This window comes from Varroa destructor, unplaced genomic scaffold (genome assembly GCF_002443255.2).
Source record: "Varroa destructor unplaced genomic scaffold, Vdes_3.0 BEIS01000007.1, whole genome shotgun sequence".
Lineage (NCBI taxonomy): Eukaryota > Metazoa > Arthropoda > Arachnida > Mesostigmata > Varroidae > Varroa > Varroa destructor.
The window spans coordinates 31,671,310-31,695,347 of record NW_019211460.1 but is presented as its reverse complement, the minus strand read 5'-3'; the positions used below and the strand labels follow the sequence as shown (position 1 = coordinate 31,695,347).

General features: G+C 41.2%; 1 protein-coding gene across 17 annotated transcripts in view; it reads right to left on the bottom strand.

Moving 5' to 3' along the window:
• Pfrx (6-phosphofructo-2-kinase/fructose-2,6-biphosphatase) overlaps window positions 1-20,527 on the bottom strand; it is a 35,087-nt gene extending 14,560 nt beyond the window's left edge. For 5 of the 17 annotated variants that reach the window (XR_015316318.1, XR_015316314.1, XR_015316316.1 and 2 more), the window contains exons 1-6: window positions 6,924-7,390; window positions 5,946-6,207; window positions 4,999-5,299; window positions 2,842-2,985; window positions 2,477-2,668; window positions 2,010-2,244 (exon numbers count right to left, since the gene is read on the bottom strand). Coding sequence is in view for 3 of the 17 variants with exons in the window: in XM_022813415.2 (XP_022669150.1) it covers window positions 1,616-1,665; window positions 2,010-2,244; window positions 2,477-2,668; window positions 2,842-2,985; window positions 4,999-5,299; window positions 5,946-6,207; window positions 6,924-7,176 (1,437 nt within the window). In the remaining 14 variants the exon portion in view is untranslated. Of the gene's footprint in view, window positions 1-4; window positions 1,666-2,009; window positions 2,245-2,476; window positions 2,669-2,841; window positions 2,986-4,998; window positions 5,300-5,945; window positions 6,208-6,923; window positions 7,404-11,370; window positions 11,540-12,793; window positions 13,036-13,617; window positions 14,193-16,904; window positions 17,135-19,931; window positions 20,247-20,333 lie in introns of those variants that run through there. The other 12 variants (XR_015316325.1, XR_015316326.1, XR_015316322.1 and 9 more) reach the window with 10 other exon arrangements.
• Window positions 20,528-24,038: the final 3,511 nt, after the last annotated feature.

Below are 24,038 nucleotides of genomic sequence, written 5' to 3'. Positions count from 1 at the left end.
GCCAACGAGAACAATACCAACAACAACAACCAAAACAGCCACAAGACCACAGCAAGAACTACAATAATACAACATGCCTCAGAAGTGAGCACACGTTTTTTGTTTCCTTCGCTCGCCCCCTTTCGGTCTTTCATAGTTTTTGTCTGGTAAATTTGCACACCCTAATCGCCCTCCTGTGGTAGTAGTTCTTATAGATTCGTATAAAGTATACGAATGAATGTTTACTTTCCCATCCTATACATACAAGTGGAACCCCTTCTACCTGTAGATACAATGTAACTATCCGAAGCAACCTTGCTCGGCACATTATTTGTAGTGGTCATCGTTGCCGGTTCGAACGGTTCATGCGTGTGCGATCAGGTTCATAATAAAACTCGCAGGTTTGGCTTTGTGTGCCGGAATGGCCTTCATAGGGCACAGATAATGCAAGCTTAGTATCACGAGGATACAACATAGAATAGGTATCCGGACGTGCCTCATGATATCAAAGTGTTCCATGCAGAAACAATGTTTCCCAAGTCCTTGGCTTGACCCTTAAAGAAGATCCTTTCTTTCTGGGGAAAGTGATGATCAACTTTGGCTGCATCAAATTCGCAGTCCCGAGCTAGTAATAAACGACACCTAACATTGCCACGCGTATCGATCGACTAAGTGTCAAAAGCCACCTTCAGAATGTATGGAAATGCACGCTCACTCTAATATTCCCCAAGTGAGTAGAGAGACTTTTTTCTTCAAAGAACAAAATTCAGTACGGTTTTAGTAATGGTACAGTTCATCCTTGACACGTGTGTTGCCAACAATTTTAGGCTGGTATGCTTGACCAGCCGTAACAAAACGACTCTGGACACAGGGTCAAAGAAAAAAAGCGTAGTCGTATTAATTCTCAGTTCGGGCAAGTCTGGCCAGGTACCCGGTCCTCGTGAAGGTCATGCATCCAGAGGAGTCCTACAATTTCTCGGTCCACGATGATGTCAATGCGTTATATTTACTTTTATGGGGTTATGGCAAGTCCTTTTTAAATGCAGAACGTGAACGTGAAAAGAGGAAGAGGACAACGTATTTACAAATCGGTAACCTTTAAAAATCCTTCAACCGCTCACCGATTTGTACTCGAAAACTGCGTCGTAGCTTGCGTATGTTTAAGACGATGGCAGGATACTTGTAGGGGCCTTTCTTATGCACTGGAGATATCGGCTATTTGTTTTATAACTACGTATTCTCTACTTTAGTTTAAAGCGATTCGCTACGAATAATTAAAGCACCACCGGTGCTTTCATTATCTAAATACGCCTATATGGTTGATATTTTTTGTGATGGAACGGAAACATTCAGGTGCTTCTGCTAATATAAAAATTGCACCGTACTGGTTTTTTTTGAATATTTAGCAGAACAGAGAGCTCCCATTAGATACACAGGCAAAACAACACAGGAACAACAACTGCAAGTAATACGCTACCGAGGCATCGCATTTAAACGTGCCTTACCAGAAGAGTTTTTGCAGCCGAATATAGCGTTGAAAAAGATCTAGATAACAAAATATTCTGCTCGAATTCACCTAGCGACCTTGAATGTTGATGGATGACTACATCCAACTGGATTCACGGGAATAATGTTCTCAATTACCCGACAGTGGGCACCAAGACATCGATGGGGTGGAAATCCGACCTGTATGTACATACACCGTTTGTTTTGGTTACATGAATGATGTACCACAGATATTATCAAACTGTACACATCGAAAAAAACCACAGTTAATAGTTAAATATCCTAATTAGCATCCCTAATCTGAAAAGCATGTTTTGGATATGTGCGATTCTCATATAATGCTCCAATCCTTAATAGTAAATTGTTCAACGGATATCCTTTGGCCATCAGGGAGTCCTTTCGTCATGAACGCAAGGACCAAAAAAAATCTACCCCACTTGCTATACAACCTTTCTTCATAACATGCTAGCAGTCTCAAAACTAATTATCTGTAGGCATAAACATGCTAGGTAATTCGTACTCACCGGAGTTTTTATCGAGGAAGTAGGCCAAAAGGCAACGCAGAACGGCCTGGTGTCCCACAACAAGGACATTCTCCTGCCTTTCAAGTTCCATGATGACAGGCTCTAGCCGTGCGACTAAATCCTCATAGGATTCACCTCGTGGGTAACGATAGTGGAACTTGTCCTGGTCACGTGCAGCGAAGTCAGCCGGAAATCTCTCCTGAATCTCTTCGTATGTCATCTCCTCGCAGATTCCCTGGAGAACCCATAGTAATGTGCACGAAATGATTGCTGGATATAAATAATATGTAAGACTAACACGTTTAACTCAGCTATAACAAAGCCTAACGGCCAATAATCGTAATACCTAACAACGAATGACAAGAACCTGACTATCATTACAAAGAAGACCTATTTTCAATAAACGCATTACAGCTTGTCTAGATGCGCACTATAGATAATAATAATGTTATGTGCTCTTAACCTACTGCATCAATTTCGTTGAGGCCTTTCCAGCGTTCTTGTGGAGCATCGATTCCTCCGGCAGTTTGGATGGTTCTCTTCAACTGCGAGGTCCACACGCGTAGACGTGGAATATTCTGCTCCCTGATAAACTTTGCTAAAGCCCGTGAGTACTCCCAACCCCGTGGAGACAAATCCGCATCCCCTCCAATTCTTCCCTACGGATTGACAGTGGGTAGACAAATGCTACATTACAAGTCCTTCTTGAACTAATACACAGAATAGAGAAAGTGGCCTATTTATCTTTAATTCAATAGAATAACCTCAATGAAATGATTACATTCGGATTGAATGATACTTGAATGATAGTAATAGATGAGCCTAAACAAACCTGCAAGTTGAGTTCACTTTCCCCATGTCGTGTTAGGTAAATTGACCTCGGCATTATATGTATATTCATTAGGTAATATACGACACGCGACTGAATGTGTCCTTCGTGACGGTAAACAACAACCTTTTGACCGGTGTTGAAAATCTGTGCCAGAGTCACAAAAAATTACGCGGTGTTGTTAATGAACGGTGTTTGCTTCAAGCCGTACTGATATCTGCCATTGCATAAAATGTTAATGTTGAGGAGCGATAAGCGCTAAAGGATAGAGAATCTACACAAAGAACCATCTGCTACAAAAAACGGCATTTTTATACTCACCATATTTCATTAATCTGCCACCATAGCAAATGGTTAAATTGATAACAACACGATGCCCCGCTTTTTGTCGGCATTAGCACTACTTCCTCTATATGCATGTAGGCAATAACAGCATGAAATATTTGCATATACGGTTGCGTTAATACACATCAGAAAAAAACATGCAGAATGCACGTTTTGCCACGAAGCCAACAACTGTTCTACACGCTGTAGTAGGGGTCCAAAAACAGAAGTATTATCATTAAAAATACATTTGTTGACATTAGGGACTTCGGAATGGTAGGGGCATGCTTCTAGGAACCAGCCCATCGCACCGTTGAACTGCTCGTACAGGTTCAATTGAATCTGATTAGCGACGCGTTTGAAACATCGTGCTATCCTAAGCGACTACACGTACAATAAGAAAGAGCGATCTATTATACAGGCCAATGAGAGATCACGGTAGTCGGCGGACGACTCCTTTGCACGTTACTCGACGCCAGGCAACGCCGAGGGCGTCTTTGTGCACCAGCATATTTCTTTCTATACCATATGCTTGACAATATCTTCGTACGGTACGGATAGTAATGAACAGCTTGAAACGGAGAAGCCAGCCGAACGAAAACCCTCCAATACGACATGGGCCTTGCTTCCACGTAAAAGCTCATCAATTATAATCTGTGTTTGACTCGAGAGAAATAGTTTTCTACGCTATTAGACTTTCTTTAACTGATACGTACTCATAAAACAAAATAGCTATTTCTACCTTCTACATCAATAGGATGCACACTGCAGAGACCAATTGATCAGAGGTACTGCAGTCCACTGAGGATAGATCAAGAGTAGGTATTATACAATTCTGGTGTATTACAGATACGGTTAATGTACGCTAGTGCACAAAACCTACTTTTCATTAGAATCAGGCGTCTATTTTTGTACTGTAATTTCTTCGATAGTACTGCTATTCGCCGAGCGGTAGGTTTTGAATGAGCCGAAATTGAACGTGTACCTAAACTTGTAGAGGAAATAAAATCTAGCGATACGTAAAGATCACGTAATTGATGTATTCAAGCAGCGCTCAAAGCACGTCATACCACACAGAACTATCAGCAGCGAAATACTGGCACGAAAAAACCTAGGTATCGTTAAAACTAGCATATAGAGCCCCCGGCAGCGACAACCCCGAACCACAGCTTTATTTGATCTTTGTTTTCGTATTTGCAAAGGTCTGGCTAATGTTATCAGCTATCACAAATCACAAAAAAGAAAAAAAATATTACTCGTAAATTCCTGAAAACTATTTATCTAAGTACTTGCAATGTTCGTAACGATCGTAGACTAATGTGTTAGACCCACACAGGAATCCTTCCCCTCGGAAAGCTATACATGAGTTCTCCTATTAGAGAGTCTTTTCTGAGGCTAAGTACAGCAGAGAAACTACCGATTCACTAATAGTAGGTCTATTTATACAAGCTATGCTTGCTCTCTATTTATCTTTAACATAATTACCACTCTTTGACAATGAGCTGATGAAAATTAAATTTCACGCAGTTTACTAGTCTGGCCTTGCACTTTCTATAACGAACCTATAGAAAGTGTAAGGCCAGACTACAGCGATGAACAAAATCGTACATAGTTCTATACAATGTACACATAGAAACAATACAATAAACCCCCAAATTGTGTGCTTAGTAAAAGCGTTCACACCCGCACTCTGTGTAAACATAACCATTTAATGCTCTTATGGCACGATGATCCGTTCCCTATAGTTTGCTAAACGCACATTATGGAGCGGTTTGCCGATCGGCTGTTACTGCAGTTCCAGAGAAATAACTAGAAACGTCATCTGCGGTACACTACCTTTAAGAACGAGTAGTTTTCACTTTCATCCAACGTTTGGTAGCATTCTTCATAGTGCCGGATTCGTTGCATGAAGTCTTCGAGTGCCTTATCCTCGTTCATGTAGCCCTTGTAGTCAGGACTATTGATTTTTACCTCGCGGATGTTAGCCTCGATGATGTTTGGATCGTCGCAATAGCTTTCGACAAAGAACAATTTGAAGCCATAGCGTTCGCAGACAACATCGTGAATCAGCTTACGGCGATCCTTTGTCGTGTTCGTAGCGTCGTAGACGGCAACCTCCCCCTCGTCATTTTCCAGCCTATATGAGTCAAGAACAAGGGTACTATGTCTGCTAACATCCATGATAATGACTTAATTGCTGAAGTTACGTTTCAGACCCTAAAGGTTAATCCTAACAACACACAGAAATATTATAATACAGAACAGTCACACCTACAGGAAGAACCATCCTTTGCAGAAGTATAACCTTCCGATAAAGCTCCAGATAATATTATATATACATATATCCTAACTGACCTCTGCTTAACAATTTGCTTACGCATAATTGCATTCTCGTTTACGTATGTGTGGTATTATTGCTACGACCAGTGAAACCTGCCACTTTATGGGTGTCCCGAAAGCCATTTTAACTGAACCCCTACTTCGTTGATCAGCATGTTCACTGTTTATGGTCAACTAGTGCGCGTCCGCTTTTCTGTTTGACATAGATATGTTCTTAGTATTTCTGCTATCCAAATAATGATTTTCTTCACTAATACGACTCTGGCTGTAATTAACAGTGTGGTGCCATCAGGTCCAGAACGATGCACTATATAGGCTAGCCACTATAACACTCGTACTTTACAAATTTAATGCCCATTAATATAGGATCTAAAAAAAGGTCGAACTATTGGCTGTGTCCTCAAACAACAAGTGTATATACAATGCAGACGTTTCGTACAGACCATTTGCACATATCTTCTAAAGCGTCCAAGGCACATTTACTGCGAACAGCCATTGCCTCGGTGTTGTCTGGACGAAAGAAGTCATGACTTTTGTAGGCTTCTGTTGCCTGTCGCCGGTATTCACCCACGTTAAAAACGTGCGTTTTGATGCCAATCCAGTTGAGGTAACGGGTGAGCTTCTTAGCTATGTAGGTCTTACCTCGCGCCGGCAGACCGACCATAGCAATAACATGCGGTAAATTCACATAGTTCGTGCGGTCACCTAAAAACCATAGGATTATATATAATTAAGTTATGTTGAAATAAGTAGCACCGAAAAGGTTGTCTCGAATATCACCAATAGCTCTGGTAGGCGCTATCGTACACGCGATTTTAAGAAAGCCACCGATAGAAACATTTCCGCATACAACCTCTTACAAGAAATGAAAGTCAAACATTTTAAATGACAGGTGTACGTCGTAAAACAACCTTATTAATAGTAATAAGAACCTTCCCGTCGCAACGTACTGAATATTACACACACGAATATCGTGAAATAGAAATTAGAATCGTATAGCCCGGTTATCGCTTGTATTTTTATATTGCTATCTATTATTCGAAGGCAACTTAAGCGCCGTTAGGTTCAAAATTGGAGAATTATTTTAACGATGGACCCGCTTCAGGAACGGATACAGTTTTATAAACAATCCTTAAAATAACATTGCCTTGTGTCAACTCCGTAATATTTCGAAACATTTTGTTGTCGAGCTACAAAAAATTTCCGGCTCAATTTTCGGCAGTAGGACATGAGGTGGAACCTTTCCTGGAACACCTGCAAGATCTACTAGTAGCAATGTGTTATCTAAATCAAACAGATCAGAGACAGTTTTGGGTAGGTGGGTTCGTTTTCCAACTGAAAACAACATCAATAATACGATAGTGGCTACCAGTAGGTCGAGAGACCTATCTAACAATTAGGAGGAATTGTGTCGACACTACCGGACGCGCTGTTCATACGTATCTTCTTCAATGGCGAAACTTTATTTTGACACATCTCATCTTTGCAATGGCTGCAGTTTGAGGGAAACGGTAGCATTTGCCAGCCAGGCTGCCCTCGAGTAAGCCGCGCAGATTGGCAATCAGGCACATACAAAACATCGAGTTCAACAGCCACGAATGTCCATCTCGAATCGCTCGCTTCCTGATCAACGGGCAGCGTAGTTTCGTCACGCAATGAACCTGTTCCGAGCATTCCGTTGCTAACAAATTTTTTTGTCCACCCTTAAACACCATAGCACGTTACGTGGGTAATATCAAACCTAGGCCTTCAACCTTGTCCCATAACACACATAACTTGCCAGACAGACTCAACGGTTACCACTGTTATTCGTATGATCGTAGTCGTATTTAAACGTTCAAAATTTTTCAAATTTTCGAAGGCAGGGCATGTTTACATCGAATTCAAAGACAACACGGCACAACAGAGGTACGCGCCCGCAAAGGACGCGTCTGCTAGCTTTTGTTTAGTACTCGCTTGCGCACAATACACATGTATCAGAACGACGACTAGGTTCAATCTCCTATTGACAAAGTAACTGCAGTCAAAAAGCAGCATAACTGGCGTACTCGTACACTCGGGGTAGATACTTTTGACGAGTGTGCTTTTACGGCTTGCGACCGTGTCGAGCGAGTTCAGATCGGCCTATTGTTCACAGCCTATTGTTTCGGTACGGTCAGGCCAGTCGGCTAGCTATTTAAACAGTTAGTTGGCCTGTGGCGCTGCGTAACGTTGACAAAACAACGGCAGGATGGGAGCTCTGGCTCTTGAGCTTCGGCCAGTCGAGTGTTGCGAAAATAGTGCCTATCATTATCAGTAAACTAAACGACGGTTTCTAATGATGACGATGGCGATAACGATTACAACTTATCAGTGATAAGTATGATTGACAAAACATGCGATCCTGATCTGACATTAACCAGTTAATGAGATAAGAGATGAAATAGTTGGTGTCACTAGTCTGCACATATACAACTAAGTATAACAAAAATATCATCTTAAAAGCACAGGCTGTACGTATGGTAGCTAGACGCAAAACACGCATGAATTCAAGCATAATGGGAGCTTCATACGGGTAAGTGAGATTATCAGCCTTCACCTGGTGTGACAATCCATTACTGCTTTATGCAGTACTGTATCCCTAAGTAATGGTGAAGACAATGGGGTGGATCCATTGAAATAGTATTACACAAGAACACCGAAGACGTATTCGTTTTATACGAAAGAAAGGGCTACGTACGCCGAGCACGCTTTGTTTAGGGGGAGGAAACAAAAATGAGACTGAAAAGCCTCTTTCCATGCAAAAATTGCGAACTGTTCCTTCTGACCATTTATTTTAGATATTAGTTTCTCTTTGTAAATAGTGCCCTGCCATTCTTATGAATAGTGATACATCTTTTTCTGACCAACCTAACCTAATAGTAACCTAAACAACAGTTTTATTTACAACTTAATAACAACAACAGGTAAACCCTTTAGCACTATAGACGCTTGAAATTCTCTATTCAGAACATCACTAATACACATAGATAATATCATATTTACCATCACAGCTGATATCTCCTACTGCTCCAACATAACCACCTTTAGTAACGCCACTAATAAGAAGCCATTAACCATCCTTAAACTATAGAAGTTTATAGAGTTATTAGAAATTAGGTCGACCATAAACTTGCTTTGCACCATCATTACCAGGGCACCGGTAATGGGAAACTAGGACTTCTACCTGTGTGCCTTACGCGGAAAGCTGGCTCCGGTAATTTCTCGCAAAACAACCGACAATGCGCCATCAGTTCGAAGGCCGCTTCAGCATACACTTCACTCCCGCGTGATCAGAACATCAATGTTGACGCGTTCTAGCAGGACGCACTGCCGAATACCACTAATACAGAAGCGCTTTTATATTCTTACAGACGGTTGCTGCCCTTAACAATATATAACTCCGTCGCATCCGACCAGCAATGCGTTGGCAGATGTTGGAGAGCTGAAGAGAAGTATGATCCATTTTTTTCGATAGCTGCGAAATTGTAAAGGACGCTTCACCGCGCACCCGTTATTATACACTAATTTTTAAAACCTTTACATTGTGTATTATAGGCAGAAAATAAGTGGATCGGTGAGTTTTTAAGTTGCCAAGTTTTCAAATACTGGCGTATGTTTTCGTAAAACATACGCCAGACGACGCTGTACGAGTAATGATTTAATATAAGGTTTGAAATCAATAGTGAAGGTTACCTGGACGTTAACCATACTAGAGTGACAAATGCCATCGAAGACGCATAATAATCTGTGGGTTGCAGTAACTCATATAGGGCTGGGGCCGGGTTCCGGGTAGTTTTTCAATGTATTGTAAGATTGTAAAGTTCTGTAAGCTGAACATCTTTTGACTCACGTAAAAAAACCCGATACACCAAAGCTTTAGTGTATAGTTCCATAAATGAATACAGGCTTCCCATCATTGGGTAGACGGCTTGTAATAATCTTCGTGCGGCACAGTTACTCGAGCCTCGCCGATGTTTCACAAGAAATAACGCTTTCAAATACAACATATACATTAGATACGAGAGAACGACCTCAAGCAAGAGCTTCGTAAACCACTGAACGCTTGATAAACCGCTAAAATTATTGCTGTTGTAAGCAGATCTTGGTCTCAATTGACTTCCCATCTCCGATGGCTACAGCGGTGCGTCCGTAGAGTAAAAGGCAGACGCAGGAATAGCTCGAAAAATTATCTTGTCTAGATTATATATCAGACTTCTGGCTATCTTATTTTCTGGCTGGTCAATGGTTCGGACATGCCGCCATGTAATCGAGATAGACGTCTCGATGCTCAGAAATGCCCAAGTTGATGGCAACCGAGACACAATATTAGAGGAAACAATTATAAAAATGACTAAGATAGCGTAAATTTTATAGTTACCAGAAGTTAGCATAACTGATTGGTTAACTGCCAATCTGCGTTCTTGTGACCGGCTGATATTTGAGCAATCTTACCATTTGCTACCATCTAATTGACGAGATAAATATATAGAATATATACGTTTGCATGTTACAATGGTATTATGTGTGCAATCTAAAGAATCCGCTACATTACCTTCCAAGTACCGCTTTTTTGACCGTATTCTAATAATAATAATAAGAAATATAACAGTAAAACACTGGTCATCAAAAAGGTAACTCTTCGCTATCATCAAGCGTCATTTAATGAATGAAATAAAAAATCTCAGCGCTCAGTTTACTCTGCTCCGGGGACTATCATTGAGAAATTCTCACATACACGCATCACTGTATAGAGAATGATAGAATTTCCCGCCTATAATGGCAACATTATTTCGATCTCGGATATCAATCTAAACAGTTTTTTTTATGAACATATCTGCTTGCAATCGGTTTGTTACCGTCACAATACAAAAATGCCCGCCAAATTCACTGTTGATTTCTACACTGGAATTGTTGCTATGGCAACACGTAGTATAGTAATGTTGTACCTAATCCATTACGTAAGATGTGTCATGATCTAGCTGCTTCGAAGCACCTCTGCCAACGTTTGCATAGGATGCGGCTAGACTGACAAAAACCTAGATTCTGCCAGCTGAGCTGGAGCGCCGTATCATCGAGCGGATCTACGGCGGACAAAGTCCTCGGAGCGGATTGATGATGAGAAATTGATACAAACGGTTAGCGTTTTAACTGGCCGGATTCATCACTGTTACTGACGAGGCATGTTAATACCATTAGGCTTGTTTAAAAAGCCGGCTACTTTATAGCGATTTACCAGGCTTTATCAGGTTTTAGTAGCAGAAAGTTTACAATGGCTTTATTAGAAACCCATAACTTAGTTTTTAGACTATTGCAAAAAATTGTACCTGTTTCTTAAGTAAGCTTCTGATGCGAGCGGCCACGTTTACATGATCATTCATGATCATCAACATGAAAAATAGCCCACGTTCGATGTAGCGACATTTCTGGTAAGAATACATAAATAGCAATAGTCTGTTATGTCATTTTTGCAAAAAACGACAGTTACATCGTGTTATAGCGTTTCTGTTTGTTTGAGTCCGCTTACGCGCTACCACTTGCCATAAACCAGATGCCATGTATTTGGTATCTCTCGGAAAGATGGCAGCACCAAAGGTGATTTTAGAGTTAGTATGGCAATGTGCCGCGTTTCGCCATGAACGAACAATTTCTAACAAAAAAATAAATACGCATCAAACAAAAAGTGTGCTTCCTGTTACCACGCAACACGCACACATGGTAGAAGACACACAACGACCTATAAAACGAAACGAACTTCGAAAGGTTCAGCTACAAACAGATCAAGTAATAATGTTGCGTTTCCATAAGACTAAATCGAGTGAGTCATTAATTGGTCTAGGAGGACGATACCTGTCTGTAGGAGGATCCTATGAGCGTTCTGGTTGTCCCATACGTCAATCTCGGCAATCAAACCGTGTCTATCAATGAGTCGCAAACCCATCAAGCATCAAACTTTTACCGTAGATAATAGCAACTGCGATACTTCGAGCCGGCTGCCCTATACGCGTGAAGTTTCAGAGAAGTGGCTCACAGATAGCAAGCGCCTGAACGTCGTTATTTTGTAAAGACACTTTATAAGATACAAAAATTCGTCAATATGAAAAAATGTCGCCAGAGAATACGATGTCAAGAATAGTTATTATAGAGGCGAACTTAATACCCGAGCCTCTAACTCATGCCTACTTGTTTGCCTTAAGCATTAAGGTAAACACATACATCTTAACAATGAAATGCCAATTAAGCATGATCCTGAGTCGTGATTTAAAAAAACAAAACACTGAATTAGATCGTTCGGGTGCAAAGCTCCTTCAAAAAAGCTAGGGAATTTTGAGTCTGTTCAGTATGTAGCCATATCTCATTTTATCCTTACTGCTTCTTATTGCACATTTCCATTGAATCGCTGCAATAACCTTTGTTGTATTGATTTCAACTATCCTGCAGAAAAACTACTGGCCTATTTATTGACGATCCAAACCTACCGCTCCACCGGGAACTGATCGCTACTGAAATTTGTTACGCAATGGAAATTATCGCCTTTTCCTAGTTGCAATTAGGATATTATCTCGAGCAAACATTGACCTTGACATCCAAAACGATTCATTCGAGCTCGAGAAGCAAATGAGACTTTTTGAAGATTTCGATGTTTTTAAAAAACGGTTCACCCTAGGATACTATACATTTGTTTTTATAATACATTTGAGAAAAACGGGTTTTGAAAAATCCAATCTGGCTCCTCTGCTAAAAATGCCCGGGTCGACCGACTCATATGCTGTCGTACCTTTGATCAAGCACCATTGACCGAAAGTCTCCGTCGATGATGTTGGCTTCACGTGGAGGTACCTAGTAACCTTGTCGATTAGTGTTTCGACAAAGCCCCAAATAAAGGATTCCTATGAAGCCAGTCATGTAAGCTCTTACTTACCCATACAACTCAGAAAAATTACGGATGCAATCGTTAGAGTTATGATAGAGTATGCTTGTCTATTTTAGCGTTTGAGAACGGGTCGAAGAAAAACAATAAAGTGCTTTTTGTCGTTGAAGAATAACATTACATAATGTAAGCTACGGTTGTGACTAAGTTGTGTGCCTAATTCACTCATTCTACATAAAAGCAATTCGTAAAAACAGCTGATTTTATTTGGTGTCTATGTGTGGTTTCAACTTTGCATATGTTCTTGTGTTGACCAGGGTCGGAAAAATTCGTCCACTTTTAAAGCCGCTTTCGATCTGTCCTGTTATAACCTCGGAAGTGTGAAGAACATCAACGACCTACCTCTCACTGGAAACGGTTTCGTGCTGCTGCTATAACGCCTTTTTCGGATAGGATCAATGCGTTCGGCCATCATTCGCAGGTGGGCATCTTGCGCTATTTGTCCCCGTTGGGCGCACGTCAGTCCAGCCTGGCAACCACACCCAGCCGGTGACGTCGTTGAAGCTACGGTTGTCACAGACGCCATCATTTCGGGTTCAAAGTTTTCAACAACGGGTTTAATGGCGCTAGCAGCAGAACACCTGCTGCAGATTAAAGTAGGACTCGTTTTGATTTTTGTAAACAGAAGACGTTTATGGTAACAGAGGTAGGTAAGGTTGTTCCAAGCCCGTCGTTACACTGGACCCACGTGAACTCTCTCAGTACGGAGAGGCAATGAAGGGAGAAGCTTTATTCGCTATGTCTCTCGTCTAGTGACTCACGCGTCGTGTGCGCGCTGCTGTATGAAAGGCAGCTCCGCGCTCCGGCAAGTATTTGTTGCCGCCGGTGACATTTTTGTTGCCGATAGCAAAAACAGGTGATCCTTCTAACAGCGGCACCTAATCAAGCTAATTACAGACAGTTCGCCTTGTCGGGCTACGCAACACCCGAAGACAATGTCCACCATAAATTTCTATTAATACGGCATATCGATCACAATGAACATGAGCTCGTTGAGAAAGACTTAACAGAAAATATAGATGCGTATGTGGTGGATGAAAACTATTTGCAGTTTCGACTCTATTCGCTGAACGTCTTATATGATGCTTGAATAGAACACTTTTGCCGTTAAGCAAATAGGTACTACGGGTATCAAAGTTATTTATAGCTGAATAGCAATGACTTACTGAAAGGCTTGTGAGTCACTAACGTTTCGACGATCTGGACGGGCGGAGCACTCGTCGTCAAACCAAAGCGTCGCTTTGTTTGTACATATGATTTCACTAACGACGATTATAGCACAATAATATGCGTGAACCCCTTCAATTCGTAAAGTGGCGCTCAATTTTGGCGTGTACGTCAAGGGGTCCTGTTTGTACGCATACTGTTTCAAGCCAGCATTGATTTTCCAACCGTCAAAGTTTAGCAGCCCGTCCCTTTGCGCGGACAGACCGAGTGCAGGTGCGGACTATACTGAGAAGTGTCCAAGGCGAAGCTCTTAGACGTCAGCGGCGCCCGAAGTAGCGGCGGCAATCGTACTAGTACCTCGTATTGAACTTGTTGTTTTTTCCAGGGAACAGTTTACAAGGGTTACTAACGAGGGTACCAGCTGCCGACAAAAAAGATAAACTGCACACGGTCATTTACAGGTTGTCATATATCTCGAAAGCGAAAATCCTCCGCGTGCGTAATTTGTTGAGACGGCAAGCCGAACGAGCGTATGTCCTGTTAACACAAATGTAATGGAGTTTAACTGCTTTCAAGGACTGGCTTTTTGTAGACTCCATGCGGACGGAGAGTTATTTACTCACCTCTCCGCTGGCTCGACTGCTGCCCTCTCCTCTGTCGACACGTCATGATCTTTGCTGTTGCTTTGGTGCAATCCAGTTTTCGATCTTGGAAGGGCAGAATTGCTTGCGTTAAAGTGGACTTTTCGATGTAGTGCTGATTCGGCGGAACCGTGTATCGACACCTGGATGCTACGTGAAGGAATTACCTTGTATGGCCTCTCCGTATCGAGTGGCCAGTTTTTGTCCTTCGGGAACTGGAAGGGCCTGACCTAGACTAGTATTTACATCTAGATCAGTTATCGCTCTGATAGAGCTGGGTCGGCGCAGATCGTACGCCACTGGATACAAGTTTCACGCTGGAAGTTAGGAAATTAAAGTACGAATGAAAATATTGACAATAGTACTATGGAAAATCGAAAAAGTTTTTTTTAGAGAAAAGCTGGGGAAGACGCTTGGGTATGGTGGAAAAATCTAGCTTGCCAAGGGAAGCGTACTGGCAGACCTGGATAAGGCCTATTCCATCCGAGAGATCTACTAATCTGAAGATAATTTGTTTTTTTTTGTTTTATCGAAGGTAGGCAATGCGAGCTAGTGCGAGCTAAATTACCATCCTGGAACTTTATAGAGGCGGACAATGCGAATACAAGCAACGAGAATCCGTGAAACTGACTCTGATTCTCAAGTTGTTTATAGCAACAGCGGCCAATTCAACATCTGCTCAACTCGAAAAATCATTTTAGTTTCGCTGCTTCGTAAATATAAATGAAATCATAGGTAGGTAACATGTTATATTGCAACGGCGCACAGGCCGGCAGCAGAGACGTCCGAACACTGACAGGCACTATCCTTACAAGCAAACCTAAGGACTTTCCTGTCAGTAGTAGTCAGTACGTTGAGCGTAAGGGTAACACAAATAAGCTCTTGGTTAAAGGACAGATATAAGCCCGATATAGTACTACTTCGATAACAGTCATACGAGAATTATAGGAACCTTCTAACCATAAGTACGCTACTTGTTTACAATAATACACTTTCTTAGTCCATGACTGGTCTGAATAAATATCGTTTTCATCAGAACTTACGGCGTTTCTGGTTCTCAAGTTTTAAGCAGAGGTAATCGTGTGCTTCCCACTTAGTTGCTATCGATCAGCGGTACATAAGGTAGTACTCGTACAGATAGGAAGTTAACGTCCGTCTAGCAGTGTTTTATGTCGATAGCTACAGCGTCGCTTGTGCAGATGACGTTAAATGGACCATTGGTTCTGATTCTAACAACTGATGGAGCGTTCCCAATATTGTCGATAATATAGCAATAAAAAATTAATTAACAAAGGCTGTCATTTAAATACAACTCCGTGCCGACACCTTGGCTCAAAGCTAGACAACGAGGACCCTTTAATATCGCAATGATGAAATGTTTTTGAATCTTACATTTACGGCCAGAGGCGAAAAGAACGTCAAATTTCACTTTAAAGCTTAATGGTCCCACGGCGCATTCCTATACAGTTCGCAAAAACGTACTTGACGTCGTGTTTATAGATACAGGCACAAGGTCAGATTCTTGTTGTACGAAAATCGAGCACCGAGTCCGACTACACCATTAGGATAGGTTCGATGTTATGATAAAACAATGCTGCCTAATGAGCTTTTACTAATTATCGAGTCGAGGATAGCTGTTAAGGCAGGTGTCTACGACAAGGCCATTGTAGTAATGCGCTACCTATCCCGTTAAAATGATCCTAGAAGCTGCAAAACGATATAGAAAATTAGCCTGATTTTCTATGCTCTAATTATGTATGTACGTATGTAGATTTAATTGATATTCAATGACATCAGAATGGAATTCTGACTGTTACCTATAGTCGCAACTAGTTTTAGCCAAATAGGTCACAATTATGTGTGCCCGTTAAAGTGAACACAATTTAACAAAAATTAATTTCTGATTTTTTGAAGGTCGGAGATTCGTCTATCTAGTAGAATAGGTACCCGACAGAACACGCTCCTAAAATAACCTAGTTAGCTAGTTAGGACATAACTATTCGATAATTAATCGCAAGCTCCTTTTAGGACAATGTAATAGCCTGCCTTTCAGAGACATTAGCGCCGTCACAATGGCAAGACACGCACTACCAAAGAACCAAACGCTATAGTGCTGCATTATTAAATGACGCCAGTTCAACTACAGCCTTCCTTCTGCCCCGTTCTCTGAGGCAGCAAACAAAAGGCAGCATATAACAAGACAGAATCAATATAAATCAATGTTCACAGCAATAGCAGATGACATTACAGTTTGAAGGGGAAAAGGTCTCGTATGACGACCCCCACCCGATCGGCAGATTTGTCTTTCGACTCGAAGAACCGGCATTTTATTAGGGAACTGAAGACCGCTAAGTTTAGCTTTTTTATGGACATTTTTCAGTAATTGTGCCTTGCTGAGATCCAGTGTTTACGATGAGAAAGAATCGTTATAGAATAGTGTTTCTGAGTTATTCGACGACAGCATAATGGACTCTCGTTAGTCTGCACGATGACTGATGTTGATCAGTCTCGCTAAATAGCACAATTAAACTTCTATATTGGTAAGGGAGCTAGGTTAAGCTTCAATGATGCTTTGTCTAGTTCCTTTGATCGCCGCAAAAGCATCGAGCTGTAAAGCCAGCTCTTTGTTTTGAAGTATCACTCACCTCGAATAGGGAACGGTTTTGTTCCATTGGAGTACTTTCGAGTTGCTGGTACTGAATTGTGGCGATGAATATGCCGATGTAGCATCTTGAAATCGGCCTTGACACTGGGAATGATCAAATTAACAATTGACCTTAGAGGGCGCCAACTGAGCTCGCTTTATTCGCGTAGCGTTTGTATACGACGTCGGTTACGGTTCACAATTTAGAAGATTTTCTCTGATCACCAATTCCTGTAACAGTGACAAAACCGAAATCGTAAAGTCGATATTCGCAACGCGTAACAAGGCTTATTTTTTTCTTGTTTATAGAATTTACTATGTTTTTCCACCTACGTTGCATAGAGAGTACTGAGATAAATAAACATTTTATGTAGCGGTAAATTAATGCCAGCCAACTCCTCAACCGATCCCAAGGTAATAATTTCGTAAATTTATTGGACTGATGCATATGAGCTCCGCGATACGCTTCGGAGTAAACAATCGTCGAGGTAAACGACACACCTTAACAACACAAACGTATCGATCCAAACTCAAAAGTGAATTTCGCAGTATGCAAACTCTTTAAAATCTATTTGTACGAGCCGGTTTGTCCCGAAAAAAAACACACACATTCAATAGCTAGGTCGCTTTGAAAAGAAATAATTTTACGGAAAAATAAACGTTAACATTGGAACAATCTTCGCTGACCGTTTTCACAGAGAAACAGCACAGAACATCCTGTAACTATAGTCCTCCATCTCTTTGTCAATGGCTTACTATTTGCACAAGCACAAAAACCTTCCCGTCAAGTAAGATATGACAGCTGCATGTAATGCATGAGTATGGATTATACCAGAAGCACATTGATACGGATTTATTTCGTCATCAGAAACGTGCAAATAATAATAAACGCTTTCATCAAGTGTCAAGTGTTACTATCAGCAACTGTAACCCTAATAAATGCACTGTCTTATATCTGGCCCCTTAGAGTTTGGCACATGGGCTAACTTAAAGCTTCTGCAACGTTCGTCAACGGTCTAATTATCTGACAAGTTAAAAAGACAAAAGACAAATTCGGTCTTTTATCTTGAACACGATTAGGTAACTTCTACAAAGAGTAGGAAGATCGAAGTGCAGCACACTTGGCAGGCGAAGCGAATACGTCATAACGGCTGAAAAACTAAACCTGAATCTGTGTGCGTGCAGATGCGAATCCTATTTGAAAAAAACAAACCATATCAACAGACCAGTAATGACATCTAATTGAAAACTTCCCTTGATCAAGTGCGCCACTTTGGATGATTAGTGCTGCAGCGCCATCAACTTACAAATGGGTTCACATTATAGCTATAAGGGTATGTTCTGTGTATCTGTTTGAGTCTAATTTTTCTATCCATTCTGAAATCGCTTATTCAGAGTGTTTAACAGACTGTAACGTAAGCAATTTCAAAGTGACCTACAATAGGACATTAAGCTTACGAGCTTACAAAGGTAAAATACAAGGCCGACGTGCTGTAACACACTGCTAAATGTATAGAACATAGTGACGAATCACTATTAAATCTAACTGGTTAATGTTACGCATTTACGTTAGTTATTAACATTATGAGACAAGCATGGCTCATTTCTGGTCGCAGAATTGAAGGTCGCCACTTAAGACACCCTGTGCAGGACTTGGATTTGGGTCTGTGGGCTGAATTACTGAATAGTCATCGTAGATTCCATCATTGTGTCATAAAAATGCTCTAAGGCAACAGGAAGTCCAGTGAGACTCCTCTTGGCGAGTCCTGGAGGCAACATCAAGCAATGTTTTCAAGATCTGTGATAAGAGGACAACAATGGATGCTAAAGGCAACACTTCCAATAAAAGGAGTTTTCTGTCCGTCTCGCTAGATAAACATCCTCCAACTGATATTCACTTATCGCCAAACATTCGCGTCCCTGACAGAGTTTTTTCTGCCTGGGCACGTAATCGACGTTCAAGATATAGACATCCTACCGACATCACCTATATAACGGCACTCTAGAGAGGGGTGCACAACACGCATAAATGCATACGTTGAACCGGGCATAGGCTTAATTAAACAATTTCGACAGCGGCACCCTTCAGTAGCGAGGGGTTGGCTTTGATGCTTGGCACTGCTATTGGCGCTGTTGACGACAAGCTTCGGAAAGAGCTACATTATTATTCCGAGAGAATATCAGAGCAAAAAAATACACAGCCGTCCGGAGTCGCCAAGAAGTGATTTCTACCGGCCAATGTTCGTTTTGTATAGTGCTAGGTTTGCACGGATGCCCGGGAGCCTGGGCTGCTCTCTAGAGCTATATCTGGCATAAGCATTTCGTAGGCGTTGTAATACGTAGCTAGTTGTGAGTTCGATTGAATTGCACGACGCTCTCTTTCACACAGCCTTTCTTTTCCCATTGTGGAGATTTACTGGACCGCAAATGGCCGCTTGGATCACTAACCTATATGCCATTTTGTTCGGATTCCACGGGAATGGTAACGCAGAGTACATTCTGTAACGTTCAGTTGTAATTAATCAGCGCACAAATATGACTTGCCAGCTTGTTTACATAATAGTACCTAGACAACTGTTCAGGAATTCAGGAAGTGATCCGTTCTATCGCCTACTACATTGCGGTAGGACAGTTGCGATCTTAGTTTGTTCTATCTCCTATTCATCTCCACCGAGTGTGTTTTTGAACAGGGCGTGCCTTTTGCCGAACTAAAAACGTCAAGCTATTTATAAAGAACAACCTTACCAAGGCGGGTCAACAGACATTAAGATTAATTTCGACTGCTACAGCGTGTTATAAACGATATTTTGTAGCGAATTTATGAAACTAGTGCGAGCTCCCTGATAGAGCGTATTTTTTCCCATAGGGAAATCATAGCTGGACAACAAATGCGCCGGCTACTTGCCAACAAACGAACGTTATAATTTTCAACGAAGAAATCTACTTGAGCATTTAGAGTAAAGGGCTTTGGCCAAATGAGTCCGTATGAGCTCCTTCAAAAACAAAAGTCAGTTATCATCTTCTTTACCATTCTCCCGTCGGATTGAAGCACTGGCCAGTGTTGACTCCGTTAGCACCAAATCGCGTAGGTTTCCTCGAGGACCTGACCGCCGCACTACAGCACAACGCACGCACACCCACCTACACATACACGGAGTTTGACAAACGAGTTCCGTTCGTGCGACTCGGTGATCGGAGCGTCCATTGGTTTCTGAACGCTTCGTCGGATAGTGTCGTCACGCCGGGCCTGGTTGTATGCGTTCGGAATTCAGTACTTTGATCCGATGGCAAGCCAGGCGTTGTCGTGACAGATAAATTGCAAACGAGACTATCGGAGTTGTCCCTATGGATGGCAGCAGCAGACGGACAAACAGAGTTAGTGGTTAGTTGGCTGCCTAGACGCCCTTCCGCTGGGCCTTCCCTCCCTCACCTTCTTTGCTGTTCCGGCCGCACCTTCGGAACCAAGAGTCGATCGATTCGTCAGCTGGAGGAAGATCAACTTCTTCGACGGCTAAGCGCGCCAGTTGCTTAGACTTTTGTTAGATAATAACTGCTGGCACTGATTCAGGCTCGTCTGTTGCACGACTCGACTAAACTCTGGCCAGATCAAAATCAGTGCTTCGAGCAGATCAGTGCTTCACCTGCTGCAAAATTAGAAGTAGAATTAGGCTAGCTGGATCTTATATGTGACAGGCGAAACAAAGACGGGAGAGGGCAGAAACAGCCGTACTGTACTGTTCAACCGAAGTAAGCAGAGGCTCACCATAAAACCGCTATTTTTTTCAACTACTCAATAGCACCTGCGGAGCGCGTCAGAAACAAATGACTCGCAGTCGGACTTTTACCTATTGTCGCGCCACGTCCGCTTTCCGAACTCTAGAGCATGGCAATGAGGTCCATTTAGAAAACTTGCACTGCCGAACGTAGCTGATTGTCGTACGGCAACGTCACTTGTCGAGTTGGATAGTCGGTACAACCCGGGCAAGGAGATCTGAGTAACGATCCAACTGTTCATCTCACATAATTGGTATAATTAGAAGATGTCATAGGCATCACAAAGAAACGTGTTTTTTTCGTTTGCACATCAGCGGATAGAGAATTCCCATTGCCATAATGAAGAATAGTGTACCGCTCGGCAACGAACTATTACTAGATATTTGTACGCGATGGCGGACTAATATGCTCGATTTAATGTCTACACAATTCAATTACTTGACTTTTTGGTGGAAATAATAATTGCGGCCCCCGTGATCTTGAATGACTACATTTAATGGACATGTTGTGCTGCATAAATTTCCTGAGTTAAATAGTGATTCATTTTTTCAGGATTAATAATTAATAATTTTCAGGAATAATTTTTTTAATAATAATTCTCTATATATATATATATATATATAATTCTTAGAATATTACGTAGGTAGATGAACTATAATTAAAGTCTTAAAGTTGCCAACCTAAAGCCTAAAGCAACCTATAGAAGCGTTGACATGTCTCTCTTACAAACAAAGCTAATATAGAAACATGTATGTTTAAAAATGTTTAGAATAGATTTTATGATTTACCATGTACTAAGCGTTTGTCGGCAGCCAAGCTCAACGTGAAGTTATAACTTAACAACGACAGAGAAAAGAAGCATAGTTTGTCGGGACGTAGCTCGGTAGCTACTATATAAACCAAAGCAAAATCTAGATTTTGTATCTCTTAAAAATTCAAACACTTCTATACAGGTTTTTTTTTTTTCGATACGAAAGCCAATTCGCATCCAGCAGAAGTCTAAGAAGCAGAAAATGTGCAAAAGCTTTACTGAACCTTTGCTACCAAACCGGGATTGGGCACTTATTGTTCATAGCGATTTCGGGCTCAGCTTCTAGCTGACAGGATCATGAAGGTCACGAACCTAACATTAACTGTTATAAAGGCTGCTACGTGTTATTATAGCAGGGTATTATATGGTTGTTAAATTATATTTATTACAATTGCCGTACTGTCCGATATATATATATATAGCCGACTACATCGGATATAATAAGCTACATGTGGAACTTTGGCCGTTTCGTTCTTCCGAAACGAAAAACGTCATTAGTGCGTTGTGCCCTTAAATCGGATAGGGATATTGTTACATATGCACACTTGGACAGTATTTTATAATAATGTAACTACACCTTTTTGGGGTAATGCGGTAGAGAGCGATATCATTCGGCGTACCCCAAGTCAACTTGCCCTAGACTCAAACGAGCGCAGGTTATACGTACGTATTGGTGTCCTGACTAGCTCAGTTCTTTGATTTCGGGTTTGAAATTGGCGAATGGATTTCTTCTAACTTCGAATAGGATGAGATTGTTAAAGGGAATTAGTTGTGTTTGATTTATCTGGATAATTACATATTTAAAGATAATTAAATTGAAAATAGAGCGAAGCGTGCCATAAAAACCGTATGAATCTGCACTGGTTATACTGAGATGAGCTATATTTTTGAGACCAAAAATAATTTAAAAAAAAAAACATCAACCATCAAATTGTAATTGAATCCTCCAACTACAGAAGCAATTGGAACGGACTGTGCAATTGAAATATAAAAACGCTTTAAATTAATTTACTTTCAACCACAAACCTTTGAATTGCAGAACGTGATTGAGGACGTTTATTTAATATTGCAGCAGTCGGGCAGTACAAGTCTTCTCGTGTATTATAGCATGGCTTTTTTGGCCCATTTAACAATAACACGTCGTCTAAATAGAGCCAACAATCGCTTAACATCGAAATAGGACAAAGCTAAGGACGGCATCAACCGCTCTTACCGTGTTGCAGGACTGTTATCACAATATATATATTCAAGTTTTCTATCGATTGTTCGACAAATTCGTAACGCGCAGAACAGCTGGAAAGCGTATCTTTTCACTGGCGATACTTGCACATCATATTTGCATTAAAATGCCGCTCGGTAAAGGTCTACTGAAGGAACAGCGAGCAATAACGGTGACCTATATATAAACCATTGATTTACACAATAAAGGTTCGGAGAAATTAAATTCAAGTCCTTGCGACTACCGATATTTGTTTCCAGGCCTTCCACTACCGGCAGCCATTTTCCGTTAAGTTGTTGGGTTAAAATTTAAATCGGTGAAATCTGTTTGCGCTCGATTGTTGTCTACATTTACTTAGTTTTGGAGGCATCTCGAAAACTGCCCAACATAGAAACATGTCCAAGCTGATTAAAAACACAGCATGCGTAAAAAGACTTAGGTACGTTTCGATACATATTGCTATGGTAGGAGCTATGACTGCTATACTACCCGAATTTAGCTTTAACCTGCTACTTAGAACAAAGCAAAGAGGTTCAGGTAAAAGAACGAATCCATGTGAAGAAGCTTGATTTGTGCAGTGCTATGTACAACTACCGTAAGCCCTTTCGCGAAAAAAAAAAACATTAATGTAAAGAGGAAGTATCTGCTAAGGATTCGCTCGAATTCATGGAAGTTTATAATGACTATAAAATTCATTTTTTGTATGTATTTTTTTGATATAGTAGATATTGTCAGCTATACCTTTTATACCAGCGATAAGCTTCTATAGCTCAGTGTTGCATATCCAACATAGTACTATATTAATGCGCATCTCTCGTTCAGCTGATCGTTACTGGGTGAAATTAGCATAGCTCGAAGCGTAGTCGTCGTTTATAAAAACTATTGAAGAAGATAGAAAAACGCTTATACATCCAAAGATATAGGAACGGGTCGAGGATAACGTAAGAAGATCAGAGCAGATATGCCGTATGGAAAAAGCAGACTGCTCTAATCGTAACGGTAACCATAAATCTAGATATTCGTTTGATAGCGGTCTAGCGGCCGCATTAGTTACCTCTATGACTATGAATGTTTTATTAATGATTTATATCTCGTGCGTATTTGAAACGAAACGTGGATAAGATTTTACTATGTCGAGGCCATTTCAACCCTTTTCTGGAAAATAAAATGATGAGCCCAGGTATTCCCTGGCTGTATTTCCCTTTCCCTGCTTGATCTCCTACAGAAGGACAGAGTAATTTATTAAGACGAGACAAATATTTAAGCGTAATCATACGATACTCTCGTACCAGTCAAAGACGCGACTGAATTGACGCAATCTGCCGTTGATA